At 41.2% G+C, this 24,946-nt stretch overlaps 2 protein-coding genes across 4 annotated transcripts in view; one reads left to right on the forward strand and one right to left on the reverse strand.

Annotated features, from left to right (window-relative positions):
- Positions 1-23,465, reverse strand: part of LOC149796332 (heat shock 70 kDa protein 12A-like) — a 40,262-nt gene extending 16,797 nt beyond the window's left edge. For 2 of the 3 annotated variants that reach the window (XM_089961004.1, XM_089961005.1), the window contains exons 1-3: positions 23,402-23,455; positions 19,677-19,802; positions 17,927-18,152 (exon numbers count right to left, since the gene is read on the reverse strand). In XM_089961004.1, the coding sequence (XP_089817130.1) occupies positions 17,927-18,152; positions 19,677-19,726 (276 nt within the window). In that variant the 5' untranslated portion in view covers positions 19,727-19,802; positions 23,402-23,455. Of the gene's footprint in view, positions 1-17,926; positions 18,153-19,676; positions 19,803-23,401 lie in introns of all 3 variants that reach the window. The other variant, XR_016421661.1, reaches the window with a different exon arrangement.
- LOC149796333 (uncharacterized) overlaps positions 23,008-24,946 on the forward strand; it is a 113,765-nt gene continuing 111,826 nt past the window's right edge. Inside the window, exon 1 of the mRNA XM_089961002.1 lies at positions 23,008-23,728. Within this exon, the coding sequence (XP_089817128.1) occupies positions 23,670-23,728 (59 nt within the window). The 5' untranslated portion in view covers positions 23,008-23,669. The remainder of the gene's footprint in view (positions 23,729-24,946) is intronic.

A 24,946-nucleotide genomic window follows, 5' to 3' on the forward strand; every position in this document is an offset into this window, starting at 1 on the left:
CTTTCCCAAACACGCCATTAAACTTGGAGGCTATGGCGCTGACCAAATGATGACCACTGAAATAATAGCCTGGGAGAATGGACAAGTGGTAGGTCCACTTTTGAGTTGTCTCATTATAGGTTTTCTTGTCAGGTATGGTTCTCTTATTCAATTCCTGTTGCAATGCCACGTCATGAACTTCCACATCAAATTTATTTTGGTTGGGAAGGACATTGAGGACATGGGTCGGGTGAATCATTTCTACCAAAGCCACTTCCCAATGGGCTTCGTGATCTAAGGGGATGGCCTGAGGTAATTTAGCTGTGTAACAGCACAACGTGTTATGGGGAAACACCTCCATGGAACTGTCACTGGGTAAGGTTAAGTAAAATTGGTTTTGGTGACTCATAATTCCAGAGTTCTGTGGCTGTCCGAGGGGATATTACTGACGTCAGAGGCGTGTCTCCGCCCAAAATGGGGTTCTGGTTGTGGTTGTTGGAGTGGTGACTGGCACTGGCACTGGACACAACGTTCCCGTTCGAGGAGAATTTCAGGGAGGGATTGGGAAGCAGGTAACCGATGCAACTGCTCAATAAAATGGTCCACAATTGTTTGTCTCCTTGTTGCAAACTCAAATTGGCAATGGCTGCCCCGATGACACAATACACCACGAAGATTTGGCAGAAAAAGACGATTTGCGTTTTAGGCACACGTTCTCCACACCACACCCACAAGGGTTGTTTTTGTAAATCTTGCACAGAAGAACTAGGTGAAGAAGGAGTGGTCGACGTAGCTGTGTCTGCTGAGTGAAAGGGCATGATGGTCACTTCTTCTTTTTATAGTCGATGACTTGCGAAGCGTCGATCCAAGAATCGAAACTGGGTGGATATCCTTTCCAACGTACTTTGACTTCTTTGACACGTCGTTTGCCCACTTTACGGGTTCTGCGTTCGAGAATGCTTTCGATGTCGTACACGTCGTCTTCTTTTTTGGTGACACGTTGTAACTCGGGCAAATAAAACGTTCCTTTGAGTACTTCTCCGTTCATGTCTTCCAATTTATAGACGGTAGGATGACGGCCATGCACTCGTCCAGTGACGCGAAACAATTCGGTGGTCCAGTTAGGTAAGTAACCTTTGTCGAAAGTGCGTTTGGTTTTGCCAATGCGCACCCAATCTCCTACGACCAACTCTCCACTTTTCTTGGGGACAGCCCTCGTCGGGTACGTACCGAACAGGCGCTCAAACACCAGCACTTCGTTGTCGGAGGTCACGTCTTGCGGGGCACGTCCGATGCTTCGATGGTAAGATTGGTTGTACGCTTGCACCAGGTGCGGTAAGATGTCGATGTACTTCAGAGTGTGGTGATGCGTAAAATATTTCCACATGCGTTCTTTCAAAGTGCGTTGAAAACGTTCCACGATGCTGGCTTTGGTTTCGGGATTCTCGGTGGTAAAAAAATGAATGTCACGTTTCTTTAATTCTTTTTGGAAAGCTTGGTTCAGAAATTCGGTGCCTTTGTCCGTTTGCCATCGAAGAGGGTGACGACCGCTTTGTTTCAACACCCGTTGCAGGGCTCGCACTAACTCGCTGCTCGATTTGGAAGTCAAGGGCACGACCCAGGCAAATTTGGAAAAGACGTCGATGACACAAAACAAATATTTGTAGCCACGATTGTAGCTGGCCAAATGAGAGACATCGGCTAAATCGGCTTGCCATTGATGATCGATGCCTTCCACTCGGGTGCGACTTCTGGCAAACTTGCGTCGAATGGGTTTGTGTAAAGTGTAGGTAGCTTGTTCTTGTAACCATCGTTGCACTTGAGGTAAACGGAGACTTTTCAGTCGCGTTTTGGCAGCACGATACAATTTTTGAACTCCTGCGTAACCTGCAGGATGCGAGGGATCGTAGTAAATGCTGGCTAAGACTTTTTCCATTTTTTTTGTGTGCTGGTTGGTGTGTTAATAAGGCACCCACTCTTGGAAGAGGCTACTCTTTTTCTCTTGGGGTATTTTCTTGGATTGCAATGCTTTGTGTGTGCGACCGGCAATAGGTGTTGAAGAGGAGGAGGATGTCTGAGCGGGGGATATCGGTTCTTGTTTCACTTCTGTCTTCACTTCTGTCTTCACTTTCTTTTTCTCTGGTGATGAAGAAGGGGTGGCCATCATCTTTTTAATCCATCCAATTCTGGAGGTAGGTGGTGTTGTTAACTTGCGTACTTTTTCTGGTGGAGTTTGAAACCCTTCTTCTTCTTCTTCTTTTCCTTTTTCTGTCTTGGTCACTGGTACTGGTACTGGTACTGGTGATGGTGCTGGACTTTTCATCAAGGTCTTAAAATCTTTCAGAGTGGGTAGAGCTGTTTCGTCTAAAGCTTTCTGGTGAAAGAGTTGCAGTCGTTGCAAGAGTTGACCGTACTTTTGCGATTTTTCTGTTTCGGACAAATCTTGGCGATCCATCAAGGACTGCAATTCGTGTTGTAACTGGGACATTTCGCTCAAATTGGGATTGGGAGGTAAATGCGGGGTGCGTTGTTCTTGCCACCGATGGTATTCCATCCATCGTTTGTAAGGCACTAAAGCTAGTTTTCGTCCTTCCATGGGGTTGTCAGGGGTCGATTCTGAGATCTTGGGACTTTCGAAGGCCTTTTTATCTTGCTCCCATCAGTCCTCCCAACATGGTTCCCAAGACTCCTTTCAGTATGGGGCCTAACAAGAGAGGCAAAATGCCTCCACGTTGAACCAACATCTTCTTTTTTTGACGAATGGGAATTTTCTTTTGAACCATTTGGCGAAGAACGTGACGATGTTTGCCTAAGCATTGTTTCTGGTGTTTGGACAAAGGGATGGAGCCTTTCAAAACGTTCAAACAACATTCGCACACGGTATCGATGACCTCTTTGGAGGCCGTTTGAATGAGTTTTTTTCGTAGGGGTGGAGAAGCTTTGGACAGGACAGATAACAGGTCCCCATGTTTGGCTAAACGTGGTGGCAGTCCTTTCCTTTTCTTTCCTTGGGGTTTTCTGGAGGGTGACATCTTTGAGTCTTTAGGAGCACCAAAAGAACACTGATACCCTACTTGGTCACAGGCCTTTTTTATACTGGAACGCGTCGCCACTGATTGTCTTTACGGCGTATGAACTTCATGACAGGCATGACACGTCGTGCAAGGGTACGTAACGGACTAAATCGAGTCAGTTCTTGCTTGGACAAATCCAGTAAACTTTGTAACATGCCCGATCTTTCATGGACTTTGATTTTGGGAGAAGGTAATTTGTGAGCAGCAGCCACTGCCGCTAAATTGGAAGGTCCTGCCACTAGGGAAGTTCTTTTGGGGGTCATCAACGGAGAAGTTCTTGGTGTGATTAACGTCTCCAAGTACTCTTCAGTTCCTGGTGACATCAACGGAGAAGTGGATAAACGTGAGGCTGTCGGAGACACAGTCACCGCTGTGGCAGGTCGTGGTTTGAGAGTGTAAGGCTGCGTCCTGGCCGCAGTGCCTCTCTTGCGACTAGTTTTCTTCTGTGGACTTTTCTTTTTCTGGGGACTTTTTCTCTGTTTCTTTTTCTTGGGGCTTCTTTTCTTTTTCCGGGGTGGTGTCTGGTAAGAGGAGGGTCCCGCCACTGGAGAAGTTCTTCTCTTTGGGGACCTGGTCTTTTTCTTTTTCTTCTTGGGGCTTCGTTGGACTTTTGTCTTAGGGATAACTTTGGGGGCATTAGGATCCCGTCTTAAGAGTGAGCGAATGATGACCCCTCCTAGAGTACCGCTCCCTCCAGGTTTCAAAATGATTTGTTTTTTGGTTTGAGTGTCGATGCGGGGATCGGCCAGTTGGACCAAAGCGACTTTGTTTCGATCGAAAAAGCGTTGGGTTTGATGAGGAATCTGAATGATTCCTTGGAGTAATTGACGTGCCGTCACCGTGAACCATCGTAAGACTTCTTTGAGACTAGCTTCTAAGACACGAGCTCGTGTTTGTGGATCTTTTTCTCGACTGATGCCATACAAGGCACGAATCAATTTGACGGGAAGATGCGACTGAAGGGACGTCATGTTCGCACTGAGAGTGAGACAGACGAAAAGGGTCTGAGGTTTTTATAGATTTTTTGATGGGGAGTGAAATGAAGTCGAGGACGGAGACGTGTACAGGACAGGCCCTCCGTCTTGGCACCAGTGGTGAAACAAGTGGGTACGAAATCGCAAATCCTCGGGAGTGGTAGGTTTCAAATCGACGAGTAAATAGGCGTGTGGCGTTTGAGTGGCATCGTCGTACGCCTGAGTCAGCCAAGGTGTTCCTAACTGTTTGGCTAAGACTTGCACTTGCGATTTATCTCGAGGGCTTTTAAACAAGACCACGTAATGTGCATTGAGACTGATGGTGCGATGGGCTTTACTTTGTTGAAACAAATTTTGGGTGATGTAAACGACACTGGCATTACGGTGATGCCCTTTGCGCGTGAACCACAATTTAATTTCTTCTTCGTCTTCTCCTAACATGTCGTCGAAAATGACCAAATGGGTTTGACGGGAGTCAGAGACGATGCCGTCGTCTTCTTTAGGAATGCCTTCCACAAACACGATGGAATCGCCTTGACTTTCTCGCAAGAGGCTGTACGCCGATTGCCACTCTTTGTAACACCACACGATCCGTTGAGGGGGTCCATCGATCAAATGATGTTTATGTTCGATCAAACGTTTGACGAATTCGGTTTTGCCTGAACCGCTAGGTCCAGCAATGAGCATGTTAAAGGGATGGCGAAGATACAAAGCCTCCCAACTGGCACGATCTAAGTGTTCGTCGATGACTTTAACAGTAGAGGAAGAGGGAGCAGAGACAGCAGAGGTAGCCATGGTGTGAGAAATGTCACTTGTGACACGAAAAACAAACAAGACAAGAGTTTATATACTTTTTCAGAACACGTTTATTGAATGTTTTTTTTCAAACATGAATACGAAAGACAAAAATACATAAAAGCCAAAGGCTTAAGTACAAGGATAAAAGGCACATGATAACTATGAACGTGGAATAAACACAAGTGTCTGTACAACAACATGTTTTGGGTAATGTTCTAACCAGTTCTATAGTAGGGGGTAAGGTCACACAAGTGTCCTCCCGAAAGGGTCTTTCAGGCCTGTCCACGACAGTCCTGTCCTGGGTGACGGGTTCTTCTGGCACCGTCACTAACACGGGTTGAAAAGTAACTTTTTTCCTTGAACAACTCTCGTGCATACTGGGCCACTTCTTGGGTCCAAGCCTCAAAACCCCATTCTTTCCAGGCACGGACATCTGTCCAATGGGGATGTAAGTCACAAGCTACACACACATCGTCATACACGTCTTGGGTAGCTAAAAGTTGACGAATCTTTTTTTCCTGTTGAGGTCGAGAAGTATCCAGATGAAACCGCAAGGCTTTGAGCAAAAGGAGTTTTTCGTGACCATTTAAGGCCATGGAGGTGGTAAGTACTGATCGTAAAGAGTCCACAAAGAATCGGCTGGTAAACGAAATCCCAGAAAACAAGTCACTAAGACACACACCACTTGTCGTCCCAAATTAAATGGATACAGTTCTTGTAATAATCGATGGTAATGATCCACGGTTTGAATATGGTCATTGAGTTCCTTCCACGGAATCTGTTGGATGACATGTGACATAAACCGTGGCATGGCAGCCTGTTATTATATTCTCTTTTTTTCGGATGCAATACACGTACTTTCTAGCCAGAGATCTTCGTTCTCCAGTAGGGAATCTAAATCTTGCATACTGTAACCGAAACGTCAGAGTTCGATTAGGTGTTTCCTCTTCCGCTAAGCAGATTCCACGTAAAATATGTTTGTAATCCTTTAACTTGTCTTCCTCAATGCGTTGCACTAGGTGAATCTCGAAGTAACCATAATCATGAACATGTCGATCATTAGCGACCTCAAAGTTTCGAACAATGTCTGACCATTGAAAGAATTTCTGACGAATCAGTTCTCTTATACCATTCAGGTACCAGTGGTTAAAGATCTGGTGACGTAACGGATGCAATTGTTCTTTACGTTTGACTTGTATTTTGACCAGCTCTCGGTAAATGCGTTCTCTCAACTCCACAGGCAAAGCACGAATGTTCTCTAGCAAAGTATCCATGAATAGGTCATACTAAATCCTCTTTGGTCTGACACAAGATATGTACTCTTTGCACAAACATGGTTTTACTTCAGTGTCGAATTTAAATCGTTGAGTCACTAATCTACACATTACAATTCGTTCAGAAGTTTCCTCTTTCACTAAGTTGACATTGTGTTCAAGATGTTGGTAATTCGTTAACTCTTCCTCTGGAATTCGATGCAGTAAGTTTACAGTGATGTAGTAGATAGAATCGTCCATACCAAACCAATCCTTTTTAAAACTAGAGGATCGTTGATCAATGTCCGTCCGATGGAACACTTTCAATTGAATCAGTCCTTGTATAGCCTTCAGGTACCAGTGGTTCAAACACCGGTGACGTAACGGATGCAATTGTTCTTTACGTTTCACTTGTATTTTAACTAGTTCTCGGTAAATGCGTTCTCTCAACTCCACAGGCAAAGCACAAATGTTCTCTTGTAAAGTATCCATGAACAGATTATTATGGTAAGAAGTTACTTCAATGTCTCGGTCCCACTAAGGGTAAGTAATGACAATTCGGTGACCATCGAGCATGTTCTACGTAGGCCGAATCTTGCGGTTCCCAGTGGTGAAGTGACACACCGCAACTGAAGCACTTGACTTTATCTCCTTCACCCAAGTAGAAAAATCCGGCTCTGGCTAATTCTTCGGGGGTCGGTCCTCCCAGATACTTTGGCCATTTTCCTTTGAACGATTGAAGACGATTTTCAAAGTCGCAGTATTCCGACAAACGCACAGGGAACGAATATTCGTCTTTCACAGGTTCGTTTCGATGAGGGTTAAGTGACATAGGTAGGAGTTTGCTCAGGGCTGGATGACATCCGTAAGGGGGTAGACGTGAAGGTGGACATTCCCCTTTAAAACGAAACCCAGTAAAATGTCCAAGAGGACGAGCGGCATCACTTTCGCATCCCACAGGTTTGACACGCACAGCATCGCTTTCCATGATAGGGGTAGGGACACTAAAGTTCCCATGATGCTTTACGGCATCGCTCAGGTCACAACGTACAGCATCGTACACATCGCAAGGCTCACAATCGCACTCGTCTGCAAACTCCGTTACGCAATTACAATGGTAACCACATGGACAATCGCAGATTCCTTCCGGACATTTTCCGTCGCAATGCCTGGGTCTTATCCATCCAGTATTAGTCACACTAGAGGAAGATACAACTTTTTTACAATCCCCAAACTGGAACGATGTCTCTTTCAAAGTATTCATCTTGTTCGCTCGGTCTTGGTAGTCCCAATGAACTATCGATCTTGCCTAGGGTTCCTTTTTATATACAGACCAATACCAACGTGACCGTACGGTAAGGTGAAATGATTGGGAAGTCGCACTCGCTTCTGGTACACGATTTGATAGACTTTTTCCAAGGGTCGACTGACGATGTGGTGAGTGGGTAAACGTACAATCTTGTTCGGTTGATAGGTGGTCACTTTAAAGTTTCCATCCTCTCCCGATTGCAAGGCTTCTTTCAATACCCCAAAGTTGACCACTCGACTGGTACGATAATTCAGAGTCAGTCCTTTCACTTTGCACGTCGTGTGCACTTCTCCTTGTTTGTCCCGGTATTCGTAGCCGTAATTTTTGGGACCACCACTGACGAAACTTAGAATCTTGTCGTCGGGATGCTCGTCTGTCCAGGCTCCTAAACGGTCTCCTTCGATGTTAGGGTGATGTTGAATTGGGTGATGGATGTAAATGCAACTGTCCGTGTCAAAGTACAGGACGCGTTCTTCTAACAGTTCTAAAGCTTCGTACAATTTTAAGCGAGCATGGGCTGTCACGTAAGCCGCAATGATGACATTTCCAAAAGGGTCGTCTTGTACAAAGTCCAGATCTTCTTCGTAATTGACCAAGATCAAATTCTCTCGAACGACGTCCACGTGTTTCATGTATTTGGTTTTGTCGTGAATCATCTGGAAGTAGCGGGAAGGTTCTGTCAAATATTCCGTCTTGGGTAAACACGGTCGTTGTGCCATTTTACCCCACAAGCAATTTAACATCACTTTGGCAAACGATCGCCTGCCTTCGTTTTTTTCGATGTGGTCTAAAGTGATGCCTTCTTGTTCGTAGTATTTCTCTTTGAATTTTATTTGGTCTTCGGGAGTGTGACACCAGGACGGATAGCCGCTGGCTTCTTGCTTCAGTTTCAATAAGGCATCCACGTAGTCTGCGAAAATGCCTTTATGAGTAGGGTCACCCTTGTGGTATTGTTGTGTCTTGGAAAAGTGGCAAATTTCGTACACTTCTAACAGTTGGTATCCCATGTCCAGAGCTTTGAACAATTCTACGCTGACCCAGGTTCCCGTCAAGGCACGTTCTTCCTGGCTGTGCTGACAAGGTTGGTCTTGGTTGCACGTTTCGGCACAAGTACGGCACAAGGGAAACATCAGTTTGCCTTGACAATGGTGAGGTAAGACGGGATGGTATAGGTTAGTGGGAGGCAAAACTTTACACTTGATCAAGCCTTCGTACTGTCGAATGTTTTTCAGGTCGATGTGTTCCGTGAACAATTGCGGGTGCCCTACAGGAAAGCAACAATATTTGCACACGTAGGGATACAGCGAACACACGTCCAAGTATTTGATTTCTTCTCCTTTCTCTTCGTCGGCTTGGTACAGCAAACAGGTGGCATTGGTCCTTCCTCCGTACAAACTATCCCTCGGGTTCAGCGGGTCCATGAACTGGTAACTTTCCACGAGGCGTTTAAACTCGGGATCGGTTTTCATACGGTGATCGTACTCGTGTTCCCACATTTCCACCACTTGGTATCCTTCCTGTTCTAACTTTAGGCGCCGCTGACAAGTGTCCTGGTACAAGTCTTCCATGGTTCGTTGTAAAAACTGATTTTTAGTGCCACGGTCAGGGTAACAGACGGGACATCCGTGAAATAAGCAACCGTTAAACTCGTACACGATCTTGGGGTTTTCTAAGTCCCAGCCATCGACCGAATACGTTCCGATGGTCTTTTCGCCCCCTCCGTTGCGGGCATGTTGAATCCACTTGTCTTCCTTGTCGCACAAGTAATGTAACCAACGTAGGGCTTTGACCGAGTATTGACGTTTGACAAAGTGGGTAGTGTGAGGACTGATGACAGCCACGGTGTTTTCAGGCATGAATCGTTGTCGATACACTAAGGAACACGCTTTGGCAATGGTGCAAGCTTCTTTCAAAGGATCGACCCCTCCGTGTTCCATGAACAGTTCTCGAAATTTTCCACAGCAACGCCGTAAAATGTCCACGTCGGAACGACAATACTTTAGCATTTCTTCCTGAAAGTCGAAAGGGTCCGAGGCGTGAGCCTGGTACCAAGCGTAGAAAGCTTCTCGTTGTTCGGTACGCATGTTGTCGGGGTCGTAATAGTGAGCCTCAGGTAAATGGGGTAGAACGACGTGTTGATTGGCTTCCGTATTGAAAAAGTGTGGAAAGTACCCTTTAGCCATTTCTGTCATTCCAAACGTTTTAGGCATTCGACTCAAAGGCATGGCCAAGTAACTCATCGAATCTTTAAACTGTACTTGTCCCACTTGCATGAAAATGATTTTGGCTCCGTTCAAAGTCACTTTAGGACGCTCGGTGCCTTGTTCCGTATAGTACCTCAAAAGAAACTGTCCATCGTATCCGGAGAAATTGTGAGCCATCACCGTGGCATGACGATGACAATCTCCGTAACTTTCGATATCCTCTTGGCTCCACGTCTTGTCGACGGGGTCTAAGACCCATTGGGCAAAATCGGCTAACGTGTTCGGCCCCCGAAAGATTTTTTCACGCCCTCCGGGAATCTTGCTGCAGTGAGGGCAATGACTGAAGATAGGTTCTTGAATGCACTTCTCGCACGCTCGATGAGCCACGCAGAAATTAGGAATGTGAATGCCGGTCTCTTGCATGCATTCGAAATCGAAAAAGATGAAATTGCCTTTCTTCTTGTGACCGTCCTCTTTCTCTGGTGGGGGTTGGTATTTTTGCACGTAACATTGGTGTTCCAAGTCCACGATGTGGTGACAAATGTGACATTTTTTCTTTCCTGAACATACGTGTGCCTTGGTATTATTGGTACGTATGACTTGTTCACACGTAGAGCACAATCTCAGCAGTTGACAAGCGCATTTCTTCTGTGAACCTTGCGTCTTCAAATGTTGTTGGTAACAGGTAGGGCTGACAAACGTGCGCAGACAAGTCGAACAAGGCACTGGTTCTTCGCTCAGACAGGGTGAAGAGGCCAAACATCCTGTGCATTTCGATCCACAATGCTTGTGTTGCTCTCGATTATTATAACCATGGTCACATTTCTCACAGTAATAACCGTATCCCAGGAATCCGGTGATACTGGTAATGGTATCGAAATGGTCATCGTGATGATAAACGTGAATGTATTTTCCGTCCTTAAAATCTTGCCCTCGAAACAACAGAGACCCGCGCACTTCTTGAGGGTGCACTTTCAAAGTGTATCGTGGAGCTAGGGCATCTTGCAATTTTTGCATCTCAGGAATGCCACAGGGTGTGTCTTTGGACAGGCCAGCTTGTCGTAACAGGAGTTCTGCTTCACTTCGTTGTTTGGCTCGGTCCGATTGTCGAATGTTCTCCCAGTCTCTTTTCCATTCTGCCGTGTCGTTCTTGTTGACATAGGTTCGTCCCACCACGATGGCACGGACTAAACACATCTGGTCATGAGGATTGTGAATTTGGACAAGGCTACGCTTAATGCAGCGAAGGTCGTTCACCAATAACATCTTTTTGCGTCCGGTCCCTTGAGGAGGAGGGACGTGGGTCATGTCCAATGTGGCTTTTCCATCGGTGATGTCAAACTGGTCATTAGATTGTTGCACGTGTTGAATCTTGTCCATGACTTTGGAAGCGGTCAATTCTGCAGGGGTGCTAAACTCGATCCAAACAGGGGATTTCAAACCGTCGTGTTGTATGGAAAGTCTCAAGCGATCGTCTTCTTTGGGTTGACATTGTCTCTTGAGTGCAGTGAGCAGAGAATCCCACACTCCGGTGATGAACCCTTCTGCTTTCTCTAACGGTACTTCGGACTTGAAATCTTTAAACTTCACCGTGTATTTGTAAGCCGTGGTTCTAAATTTTCTAGAGGAACGCTTTTCCGTCTCTCGAATGGAATAGTATTTTTCAGGGTTGACTAAGGGTGGTGAAATTGGTTTAGAGGTTTCAAATTCTGGTTCACTCATGTCCTCTTCAAAATCACTGGCATGAATTTGTGCCAAGATTTCAGCCCTGGTTCGAGGCGATAGATCACGTTTCTGCCTCTTACTTTCTTCTTCTTTCTTCTCGAATGAATTAGATCGTTTCATCTTGAAAGCAAAAAGTCAAATGACTCAAGTTCAAACACCATGAGCTTCTTTATAGTCATAGCAGACCAGCGTATATAAAAGGGTGTGTGTCTTGTCCTTTCACTATTCATTTCACTCTCAAACCGAGCACAACCATGGAAGAGACTAACCAGATGGAACGTTTCGTCAGAGCTTTGCGAGGGGTCATTAGAAAATTCTCTTCAGACCAGCCTACGGACTACTCTCCTTCCTTTAGAGATAAAAGTCAAGATACTTGCTATATCTGTCAGAAGAAAGGGCATTGGTCTTCAGAGTGTCCAGACCGTCAAAAAAGAACAAAAACAGGGACTAAAAAAGACAAAAGTCAAGATACCTGTTATTATTGTAAAGAAAAAGGACATTGGTCTCCAGATTGCCCAAAAAAGAAACAAGAGGAGTCAGAAGAAAAGAGGGATTCTTCAGAAGAAGAGAGGGATTCTTTAGAGGAAGAAGAGGAAGAAAAAAGACAATTCTATTTACAAGAGGCAAAGCAACTGGAGAAGAAGAAAAGAAGAAGGGAAGAAAATGAGGAAAAGACGGTGAAGAAATTAAAAAAACAGAGAGACTAAACAAGGAGACAGAAGAAGTCAATGAACTTTTAATTAAAGTGTTGTGTTGTGAATTGTGAATTGGATTGTAAAAAATGGAGAAAAGAATAAATTAATGATATAAGGTAAGTGTCTTTGAGTTTTGATTTTAAAATAAGAAGCTACACTCACGCACTCATACACAGACACGTACTATAAGGGTAAAATGGGTGGGGTTTATTTGTTGGAGTTATTGGCAAATTCAAATTGTATTTCTTTTCGAAAAATGTGGGTGGCCCTGAAAAGGGCCTTTTTTCTTCATGGTGAAGGGGTGAGTTTAAGCAATCAACTTTAACTGCCTTATGCCTTTGCCACGGCCAAGGCCTACTTCTGGACTGCGTAATGTCGATGATGATGATAATGATTGGGTTGAAATCACTAAGGGTGGTACGGTAGGCTTAGTCACAGGGTTGACGTGTTTAGCTCGGGAAGGTCGTATTCTCTTCGGTCGTGATAAAGAAGTCTGATACATTTGTTTCAGACTTCTTAACTCCGCTAAAATGTCCAACAGTACCGTGACCGTTTGATTTTCACCCTCTTGTTTCTTTGCTGCTACTTCTTCTTGCTGTTGTTGCTGTTGTTTTTTTCTTACCTCTTCTTCTTCTTGCTGTTGCTGTAGGAGAAAAGCCTGTTCCGCTTCCTTTTGTCGTTGTATAAATTTCTCCAATTCTTCTTTCTGTCTCTGTCTAAAATTTTCCACTTGCGGTAATGAAGAAGGTAACGAAGGTTCCGGAACAAATTCTTGCGAGGAGAGAAAATCCACAAAATCCCAATTCACCTCTTCTGAAAGTAAGTCCGGGTTCCCTTGGGCGGTCTCCCCTGTTTGTGCACCCCATTGGATCGTTTTCTGAGTTTCCGTCATGTTGAATCACTGTCGCATAGATTGACTGCACACAAATGCTAGCGAATCTATATAGACTACGTGACGTCACAGACTGCTCTCTTCAGATTGGATGCGGGCTGACTGAATTCTGTAACGCGTGTTCGGATTGGTGAATGAACTCAATCCGTTTCAATCCTTTCTGTCCCTATAAATAAGCGCAGTTCACTGCATTGATTCACCTATTGTCGGAGCCTCAACATGTGGACAGACGTTGAATCTTCAACCCTTGTGTCAACAGTGATGTTCAGGACGGACATGCTCATGTATGTCCGATCCAAGTGGACCGTTGTCCACAGGACCAGCAGCAGCCTGTGGATAAGAAGAGTCTATATAGAGAGACAAGGTTGCCTCAAGAGAACTCTGATGTATGGCCCTGCTGTAAGACGAAGTTTGAGGACAAGAAGATGTCGCAAATGCCCTTTATGTTAAGGGCATATTAACATAAACCAAAGGCCCTTTTCAGGGCCAGCCATATATCTCGAAAAGAGATAGCCTTTCCATTGCCTACCCCTTTTTTTTATTTTATTTTTTATTTTATTTTTTATGTTTCAATTTTACATAGACCCTATACAGTCCCAAGGGTTTTTTTGGTCATGTTAAATATACATAGACCCTATATTGTCCCAGGGTTTTTGGCCATGTTAATTCCTATAGACCCTATATTGTCCCAGGGTTTTTCTCCATGTTAAATTCCCATAGACCCTATATGTTCCCACGATTTTTCTCCATGTTAAATTTACATAGACCCTATATGTTCCCAAGGGTGTTTTTAATGATAAATCCCATAGACCCTATAGGATCCCCCTTCACTACTTATATATTAGTTCTTCCCTTTCTCCGGTCATTGTATTCGAAGTTCACAAAATGAAAAACAGAGATCAGAGATTGTTAAGATGCAGTTTAATGCTACAATAATACAACATCGACATTAAACACATCAAAAGAAAAAGATGTTATGATTGTAGATGTACTCTCTCCTGCATATACATTCTGTATTGTTTTTGTGAATATTTCATGTAATTAGACTGAGTAGAAAGAAGCTAACTGATCATATATCGAACATTGTAGTCACCCAGTTTCCTGCAAATCTCAAGTATGATAACATAAAGTTCAATGTCATTTCAAACTGAATTTTGATTATCTTGGAACTTACGGAGTATTACTAATGTATAATCACCCACAACAGAAAAACGGTAAGGTGATGCTGCATTTCTATCATGGACCACAACGGAGTTGTAGCATTTATACCGAACCTACCTTACACACGTCTAAGGACCATTACACACCCCTACAAACAATTGTTCAAGGATAGTATGTAATGTTGTGGGAGGGTAAAGTAATATTGATTAGCACGTAATAATAGAGAGAAACTAACAAACGAAAGAGAGGAATGGAAGTTCCTTGGGCAGCAATGTTGCCTTGCAATGCTTATAACGGAAGTCCCTTGGACAGAAATGTTGCCTTGCAATGCATATAACGGAAGTCCCTTGGACGGAAATGTTGCCTTGCAATGCTTATAACGGAAGTCTCTTGTACAGAAATGTTGCCTTGCAATGCATATAACGGAAGTCCCTTGGACAGAAATGTTGCCTTGCAATGCTTATAACGGATGTCCCTTGGACAGAAATGTTGCCTTGCAATGCTTATAACGGAAGTCCCTTGTACAGAAATGTTGCCTTGCAATGCTTATAACGGAAGTCCCTTGGACAGAAATGTTGCCTTGCAATGCTTATAACGGATGTCTCTTGTACAGAAATGTTGCCTTGCAATGCATATAACGGAAGTCCCTTGGACAGAAATGTTGCCTTGCAATGCTTATAACGGAAGTCCCTTGGACAGAAATGTTGCCTTGCAATGCATATAACGGAAGTCTCTTGTACAGAAATGTTGCCTTGCAATGCATATAACGGAAGTCCCTTGGACAGAAATGTTGCCTTGCAATGCATATAACGGAAGTCCCTTGGACAGAAATGTTGCCTTGCAATGCTTATAACGGATGTCCCTTGGACAGAAATGTTGCCTTGCAATGCTTATAACGGAAGTCTCTTGTACAGAAATGTTGCCTTGCAATGCATATAACGGAAGTCCTTTGGACAGAAATGTTGCCTTGCAATGCATATAACGGAAGTCCCTTGGACAGAAATGTTGCCTTGCAATGCATATATCTAAGATTTATTTATAAAGATTTACCTTACTTAAGATTATGTTGACTGGTCGTAAACTAGCATATATAGTAAATGATGTGGTAAGTAACTAAACCAAAGGAACAAAATCATATTAATACCAAAATAAACGTGACTAAGCGGAATGTTAAAATTACGAAACTATCGCGAAATTTAAAGGGGACTAGTCAAAACCCTTAATAATAGATCAAAGTGACCGGTACGAAAATTAATACTTATTTTATAATGAAACCAAAGAGGAATAATATTCAGAAAAGTACACCTCTCTAAAGATGTCATCTCTTTTGAACACTAAATACTAGAGATGAGCTTATTTCTCGAGATCACTTAATCGACGCCATTCCGGCATGTTAAAACGAATAGCTAAATTTCAAATTATGGCATGTAAGCGCGAATAGCTGAATTTCAAATTCTGGCATGTAAACGCGAAAAGCTGAATTTCAAATTCTGACATATAAACGCGAAAAGCTGAATTTCAAATTCTGGCATGTAAACGCGAAAAGCTGAATTTCAAATTCTGGCATGTAAACGCGAAAAGCTGAATTTCAAATTCTGGCATGTAAACGCGAAAAGCTGAATTTCAAAGCAAATCTGGAACTCATCTTGTGCACATATCAAAGAAGACCATCTTTGTCATATCGCTACGATATCTGCAGGGTGGCAGTTTATAGTGATGCCCAGCACTGGAGTACCATGCCGCAGACATGTAGCATGATGTCCCACCCAGTCACAGTATCCTCACACCAGACCGAACAGTCCTAATATTAACCCTTAATGCAGAGCGCCACGCGAGGCAGCTGTTAGTACCATTTTAAGATGTCTTTGATATGACTCGGTCGGGGTTCGAACCCGTTACCTCCCACTTCCAAGGCGGACGCTTTTAACCACTTGGCCACCGGAGCGGTACTAAAAAAGCTAACAATTAAACTGCTCATAATTTCAGCTTATTTAAGCAATATGAAATATACATATCCACATATTATCAAGCCAATTTAATGTTGACTATTATTTTACAAACAAAACCTGATATTTGTATCTAACAGGCATCCACCGAAGACAGATAAATTACAATGAAATACATTACATTTTCTACATATAATTTGATGTTTAAAAAATGCCAGAGTAGTTCAAAGTTAAAAGCATGTATGTATGTATGTATGCATATATTTGTTGGGCTTGTTGGGCCTTAGGCAATGTAAGTCATCATAGCGTTGATTTTAAACATACAGGAATCATCAAGATGTGGTTGCTTTGTTTAAATTCGATGTCTCGTTTAAAATAGTAGCAAGAATATGTAAATTATGTCTGAATTTTGCCTGATATCCTAGTACGTAATTTGCTGAACCCATTTTCTTTCCATCCTGACCCTTATAAAGTGGATACAGATTTATAGTAAGCAAGGAAGAAATGTTTTTTTTTTTCTTCTTTTTTTCCCTTTCTTTTAAGTGTTCTCTTGTTTGTGGTAATAAAATGGATTACCTCCACAGTCAAGGATCATGTATTTTGATCCTTCCTTGAACGTGGATATCCTGGAGAAGGAGTCATTCATAATAGATAATTCCCTACAAAGTAAGGACGCGGCTTCAAGTTCCAAAGCAATTATCAACTGCTCCTCCGGAATCCATGCATGTTGGTCAAAGCATAATACAACTCGCTATTACGTTACATCTAAGAATTCCAAACTTTGTCGGCATGTAGGGCTTCATGATCAACAGGGCACAAATATTTGATTTCATGGGAACAGGTCGCAGCATAGATCCAATGTCATTGCATGGTAACGTGTCATAGCATAGATTCCATGTTATTTCACGGTAACATATCGCGTAGAACTGATCTTATATTATGTCACATGCTTTAGCATAGATCAACGTCATTCCGTGGTATCACGTCCTAACATAAATCTCGTGTAATGTCTTGGTATCATGTTATAACATTGATCCCGTGTCATTTTGCACGGTATCATGTCATAGCGTAGAGCCAACGTCATTGCATGGCATCATGTCATAGCGTAGAGCCAACGTCATTGCATGGCATTATGTCATAGCGTAGAGCTAACGTCATTGCATGGCATCATGTCATAGCGTAGATCCAATGGCATTGCATGGCATTATGTCATAGCGTAGAGCTAACGTCATTGCATGGCATCATGTCATAGCGTAGATCCAATGGCATTGCATGGTATCATGTCATAGCATAGATCCAATGGCATTGCATGCTATCATGTCATAGCATAGATCCCATGTCATTTCTTGGTATCATGTTATAGCATAGATCCCATGTCAATTCTTGGTATCATGTCAAAGAATAGATTCCAAGTCATTTAATAGTATCAGGTCATAGCATAGATCCCATTTCATGTCATAGTAATATGTCATAGCATAGATCCCATGTCGTTTCCTTGTAATACGTCAATACGAACGAACAAACGAAGGACATGCGTGTTTCCAACATCAGAATGGAGTGTGTTCATTCTATTTAATCACATTTCGCATGTGAAGCTTTCAAGTTTTCTCATAGTATTAGATAACTAATCCAAACAAATACTTATAGTTTCTTTTCATTTCGGGGGTTGAGAGTATAGAATAGTTGTTTCTTCGTCTCTTTAATGTTTTCCTTTTCTTTGCAGACGATCAGCATCCACATCAGAATCGTAAGCCACATAACAGCGTTTCTATCCGATCCTTTATTCAAGACCGAATCAACTTTATCCATAATATTAATTCGATTTGCATATTTAGCTAACAAAAACACCTCCAAAGATGATAAATCGCGACTTCATGTATTTAATTTTGAACATTGAACTATCTCGTCGCATTTACCTTCTTGGCCGCTCTCCGCATGATTTTTTTGGCCGAGTCCTTCCATATTGCAGGAACGGTAATGACCCAGACAACGTATTTATCCCGAGGCATCAGATCGGAGAACTGGTCGTGTATATTCTTTAATAGATGATCCTTTATGTATCCGATGGAGAGGCTGACCACTGTCAAGGCTTTCATCTCCACCCCAAAATACATCCTTGATTTTATAGTGGGAGTGTATTTCCTTTGTAAAGGAGAAACGGTGCATTTGAAAACGTACATGACAAAGCTCTGTGAAACATCGAAATATGGTGGTTTCGAAAAAACAAGTTTAATCAGACATCAATATATGTTTTCACTATTCCCAAACTGTATTAATGAAGACTGAACTCTGTATTATACTTCTGAATCTATTTTTGTATTTCTGTATATTTACGTTTTGTAGATAAATATAACTTGTCATGGATACATCTCTCTAACGCATGTAGGCATTTTTTATTTCCATAAAGACAGTATCTTCCAACCGTTCGGTTCTAGCTCTACAGAATCGAATCCAGACATGAATACCTAAACCATACTGATCAATCAATGCTTCTTTAGAGGTATGGACGTTACCAAAAAGAGAAACTGCACAGAGTATCCAGTCCTCGTTATAAACCCAGACATGTTTGAAAATATGTCAACTTAGGCCCGAAGCTAGGATGTGTGCGGCCCAAGGCAGCATGCGGAGCCCAAGGTAACAAGCGATGAGCGCGGGGCCTAAGCAATAAAAATGCACTGCGGAGTTGATTTCCTGAAAGCGCGGGGCTCAAGACGGTTGCCTCATTCGCCTTGTCCTAGACCCGGACCTAGTCAACTTGGACTATATTGCATAGTGTGGACATCCCTCCATTATGAACTACAGAAGAGTTTCCACTTAGAACACGAGTTTATGTATGAATATCTCAACAGTTGAATAAATAGTGAAAACTTCTATTTGACTGATGTCTTTCAGTTACAACAAAGGGGGAAGGATATGAGAGCAATGAAATAAATTAAAGTTAGATCAACCTCGCTTTTAAACCACACATAAATACCTTCCGTTCCTCGGATTTTCTGTATGAAATATTGCTGTCCCAGAAAAGTTCAAAAAGTTTAAGTTTTGTTTCGTTGGATGCCACAAATATGTTTCGATTGTAGTAACCACCCACCACCCCCGGGGGAAAAAAGTTTCCTGTAAATATGTATATATTGCTGATATCTACATCAAACGAAATATTCCTAGTTGCTATTAACAATATTTATTTATGTTAGCACCGTACACATTGCACATGTATTGATGTTAGCACCGTACACACTGCACAGTTATTTATGCTAGCACCGTACGCATTGCACATTTCTTACAGGATAATGTGCAAGCCAACGGAAGTTGTAACTATTCTGGTCGAGTTTTTTAACATTTGCCAATGTTGTCGAGTTACGGTCTTTACTTAGAAGCAGTCTGCAACAACAATATCATGGCTTGAAAAGGTAGACGCTTGATATTTTACTAAATACCAGCAGGATTGAAGACCCAACACGAAACAAATGTAGTCATGCGAAGTATATATTCTAGTATGGCCTTTTTGCCACAAGAAATGTTGTTCAACATATTTGTCTGTTGCAGTATAATACCTTCACGTTTGGCTTGGATAATGTGCGCTACCTAACAAACTAGGAAGTCAGTTATATCGGGAGAATATAATTAAAGAATATAATTAGATGTACGTGTGTGTGTCACTTAACTTACAGCTGCATGATGAAGAGTTCCTTTGAAATTTTTGAAGAAGTACCATCCATAAAGCTTTTTGTCTAGATCGAGTTCCTGCATCTTTCCTTCTGCCCCGTATCCAAAGTACACTTCTGTTTTTACCCACTGAATTCATCAAAAGGCAGGCAGGAGTATGACACCAATGTCATCATCATCAGTAGTAGTAGTAGTAGTAGTAGTAGTAGTAGTAATGTCACTAGTAGTAGTAGTAGTAATAATAATAATAATAATAATAATAATAACAGAACTTTCGAAGAGATGGTGTTGATAATGTTATCATGCCTGAGATTGCACGCATGGTTCTGAAAATGTCATTTAACTCCTCCTATACCGTTTCAGATGGAGACTTTCAACATTTCAGTAAGATTGGGTGTCGGCCGCATGTGTGTACAAAGGTTTCAGAAATAGGTTCCATACGCTAGACAAGGAGGGTGGGGGTGGAGACATTTATGTACATATGTGTCACCGGGCAGGGAGGGGGTATCATCATCATCGTCATTATCATCACGTCATTATTATTATTATTATTATTATTATTATTATTATTATTAGTAGTAGTAGTAGTAGTAGTAGTAGTAGTATTAATGGTATTTTATATTTTATTTCTTTAGTGGAGAATCATTCAAGCTGTTAGCTAATTATATCAACTTATTAGAATATATATATATATATATATATATATATATATATATATATATATATATATATATATATATATATATATATATATATATATATATATAGATAGATAGATAGATAGATAGATAGATAGATAGATAGATAGATAGATGGATAGATAGAGCTTTGTTATAATTTATAATAATAATAATAATGAGGACTTTGTATAGCGCCTAATCTTAAAAAAAAAACAACTCTAAGCGCTTTACAACATTAGACAACACCTATAACATAGAAAACAAACATATATAATGATATTAGTACACACAGAAAAAAAACCACCATGGAATTAAAAAACATGAAAGAACATGCTGAAAATATTTAAGGTAGGGAACATCATTAGGTCTTTAAGTTTGTTCTTGCAGTCGAAATAAATGAATTTTAAGAGCACTCTTGAACGGGATCACTTTGTATTTGTGTCCAAGTTCAGTGGGCAATTCATTCCACGTTGCTGGTCCCTGGTATGCAAAAGAACGCTGTCCATATGGCTTTGTTTTCGTAGTGAAAATAATGAGTATATGACTGTCAGAAGAGGAGCGTAAGTTTCTTGCTGGTGTGTACACATGGGTGAGGTCGGATAGGTACGTTGGACTAGAGTCCGACAGTGAAATGTAGCACAGAGAACAAATTTTGTGTTTGATTCTGGTTCGAATGGATAGCCAGTGTAGGGTACATAGCAGCGGGCAGGTGTGCTCTGATCGTGGTACTCTAATTTGTCGAATATCTTCGGTTTATCCACGATATAATTGTCGCGGAAAGATTATGGTCTTCATGTAAATAGTTTCATAAAATCACTGGCAGATGCTAATTTCGCCCAAGTGTTATGCTGGCGATAAATGTTTTGATTTATAATATTTCGCTGGTATCTTTAACTAATTACATGAATATCATTTGTCAAGGGAGGGAAATCCAGCAAGCAAGAAAAAAATCAGGGAAAGGGGAGGTAACATCTGAAATCGTAGTGAATGAAGTTGGGCTTAATTGTGTGAAGCAAAGCATACACATTGAAAATGCCATATTAAACTGTTTATTTTCAAACTTTTTAAATTAAATCTTGTAGAAATACAGACTGTACGTGTTACGCACCATTGCTCGACGACTGGAGCCTAATTTCTGAATAATTTTTTTATATAATAAAATGTGTATAATTTGTCTTATCATTGCACCAAGTATCGCTTCTATTCTATTGGCTGTTAGTATGTTCTTTCATGCTATTCCTTTCATGAATTCGTACTTGTACATGGTCTTCAAATATTGACACTGTTAGTAATGATATGAATGGCATTAAGCTGGGTGGTTGCGGACAAGTATTTCTGTACTCTTCTCGCGTACTTTTAGATGTGCCCAGGCCCAATACCCTACCTCCGTACCATAGCGGTGTATCACTTTTACGAAACGGGTAAAAAGTTCATAGTAACGTCTGTTTCATGTTGCTTTCAAAATACCTTACGAGATAAATTCCATAATAGAATTTGTAAGAATTATACCACGTTATGTACTCAGGAAAGAGAGTACAAAAATTATACCATGTTACGAACTCAGGAAAGAGAGTACAAAAATTATACCATGTTACGAACTCAGGAAAGAGAGTACCTAAAATACGGACCGACATAATCACACCGTGAATTTTTGGCAAGATAAATTATATTATCTGGTATGCTCCAACGATCGAGCTATCGACAGACAGACAGACAGACAGACAGACAGACAGACAGACAGATAGATAGATAGATAGATAGATAGATAGATAGATAGATAGATAGATAGATAGATATTTGGCAAGTTAAATCATATTATCTGGTATGCGGATATATATATCGATAGACGGATACATAGATTCACAGTTGGATGTATTAATAAGTATATTGAAAGAGACGGGGGGGGGGGGATACATATGCATATATAGATCGAGCTATGATATCCTGATTTGCATACTGTTATGCCACTGTCTAGATACTATAGTATGGATCATACATTCATCAGTTATAGGGTTCGGTCTCTTGAATATACATGTGTGTGTGTGTGTGTGTGTGTGTGTGTTTTGGCGACGTTTGTCATTAATATGTTTACATGAGATATAAATTACTATATGCGAGAAGGGTTCTTGTATAATTTTTCCATTTTATTCCAAACAGGATACAGTTGGTACTAACCAGATAGATCGCCAATTCAAAAGTACAATCACCAGTGATAATGGATTATAATCCATTCGATTACTGACATTTTGACTCTGCATTTTTCAGATGGAAATTAACCGTATACACTAATCATTTTAATGACATTATCCCATTAAGGATTTCACAACATTTCCCAACAAGATTTATTTTTAAGTTAGATAACTATTTCGTACTACTGTTTTAAGCATTACACCTTTAAAAATATTTCAACTGTAGTCAGGCAGATATGCAGACAAGACTGACAGACATACAGAGAAGGCGGACAGATCAAAAGGAACACACATTTGGAAACAAGACAGCCTCCCACCCCCGTTATCATACGTATATATACAATGGAACAAAGATAGCTTTTAAATACTGGTGTAATCTCCAAAACTTCTAATTTAATCGCCCTCTGACATTTCAAACTACAGGCATACGTGCGTTGCCTGAATCAAATTATGATAACCTGAGTCATCCGTCATTGTAACATTTGCCGCCAGTGGGAAATGGAATATCACACCTCCCTGGTCCACTTAATGCCTGGATTACCTGTCTAGTTATTCCCCAGGGTCTAGTCTGCAGTGAAAAATAGTCCTCACGCAATTTATCATGCTTTGACATGTTTGGTTATAAGTCAATGGTTTTGACGAGCATTTATTAACGCTCAATTATTACAATCGAAGTGACCAGGTGGAATTACGACTGAACAATCACCATATATACGTTAGTACTGGCCATACTGAAACAATCGAGGCGGTTTGGTAGTAGGGAGCGTTAGATATTGACTATCGCTTTTAAAAGCCCATCAGGTCAACAACAGGGTTATTCATTTCCCCGATTGAGAGTGCTACTCCTTCTCAGTATTACCTGGAAACCAGTTTTCCCACCTGCTTCTTTCCGTGTGTTTTCACGACGAAATTCTGGATATTTACTTGTCAGCAAACAAAACAGGAAGGAAATTACAAGAGTTGTACAATTTACCCATAACCACCCGATATCTGCCTATTCATGCATTGAACAACTTCTGTGCCTACGATATATTTAGAAGTGTTGTACATTACAGTTTAGTTGTATCGCAAACCTCGTACCTGTTGTTCAAATTCACTGGAATATAAACTTTACTTTCACGTCGAACATGCCGCTCTGTGGATTAAAGAAATCTAAGAACCGGGATAGCAGTCCTCCCTATTCTCCGTAAGTAAACTTTAATCTTAACTTTCCTTGGATAGAAAAAGTCGTTTCACCGTCTTCCATGTACGCATTTTCTTGTGATTACCGTTTAATGTGTGTTAGTATGCTTAGATATATCAATCAGAACAAAACCTATTGAGACGGACAATTGTATTATTTCGTTTTTCTTTGGAAGGCACTGCTAATGCCAACACCAGACCGGTTGTATAATACCTTACGGAAAGTAACAAAGAGTAACATGCGGGGTGGGGAACAGCGTTAAAGTAATATTACAAAATGCGACAACTTTAAATAAACTCTGAATCAACTCTCTCTCTCTCTCTCTCTCTCTCTCTCTCTCTCTCTCTCCATATATATTTGCACCATCGTGCATTACGTATTATCTTAATCTACTACTTTACTACACATGTGATATAAACAGCCATATCAAGTGGTTGTACGCATCACTCTGACTCCAGTCTGAACGCTTAATGTGTGCATGTAAGTCGTTTTGAATGAACTGTTGTGTTTAACAACCTACTTAGACAAAAAGATGTATTTTATTTTATGTTGTTCAACTAGACTGAGTTTGTGAATCTTGTGCTAGAATTGCGACAATTTAAAAGAGGCACAAAATAGGGAATCATTAAAATCGGAATGCTTGGTTTATTTATGATGATGTGTACTAACCGGAATACTTGGTTTCTTTGTGATAATTTTTACTCAACGTTGACAGTTACGGTCCACACCGAATCCGTATCAGTTCCATTGTGTTGTCAATAGCCTCTTCAAACGGCACAAGTAACAAGCACAAACGTTAAGAAAAAGAAAATGTATTCGGGATAATATTTACCACGGAATAATAAAATTAGTGTTTTTTGTAACTGTCGGCAATTTCAGCAATTCATTCTAATTCAGACTTGTGTGTAACTTCTACAAGTGGAGACAAAAAACGGTAACTAAATGCAGTACTCATGCATTTGGATACTATGAGATCTTCAATAGGAATAACTAAATGCAGTACTGTACATTCGGATACTATGGGATCTTCAATAGGAATAACTAATTGTAGTACTGTACATTCGGATACTATGGGATCTTCAATAGGAATAACCAATTGTAGTACTGTATATTCGGATACTATGGGATCTTCAATAGGAATAACTAATTGTAGTACTGTATATTCGGATACTATGGGATCTTCAATAGGAATAACTAAATGCAGTACTGTACATTTGGATA

The sequence above is a fragment of the Sinohyriopsis cumingii genome, chromosome 6, assembly GCF_028554795.1.
Source record: "Sinohyriopsis cumingii isolate HCF-2022 chromosome 6, ASM2855479v2, whole genome shotgun sequence".
NCBI classification, from domain to species: domain Eukaryota; kingdom Metazoa; phylum Mollusca; class Bivalvia; order Unionida; family Unionidae; genus Sinohyriopsis; species Sinohyriopsis cumingii.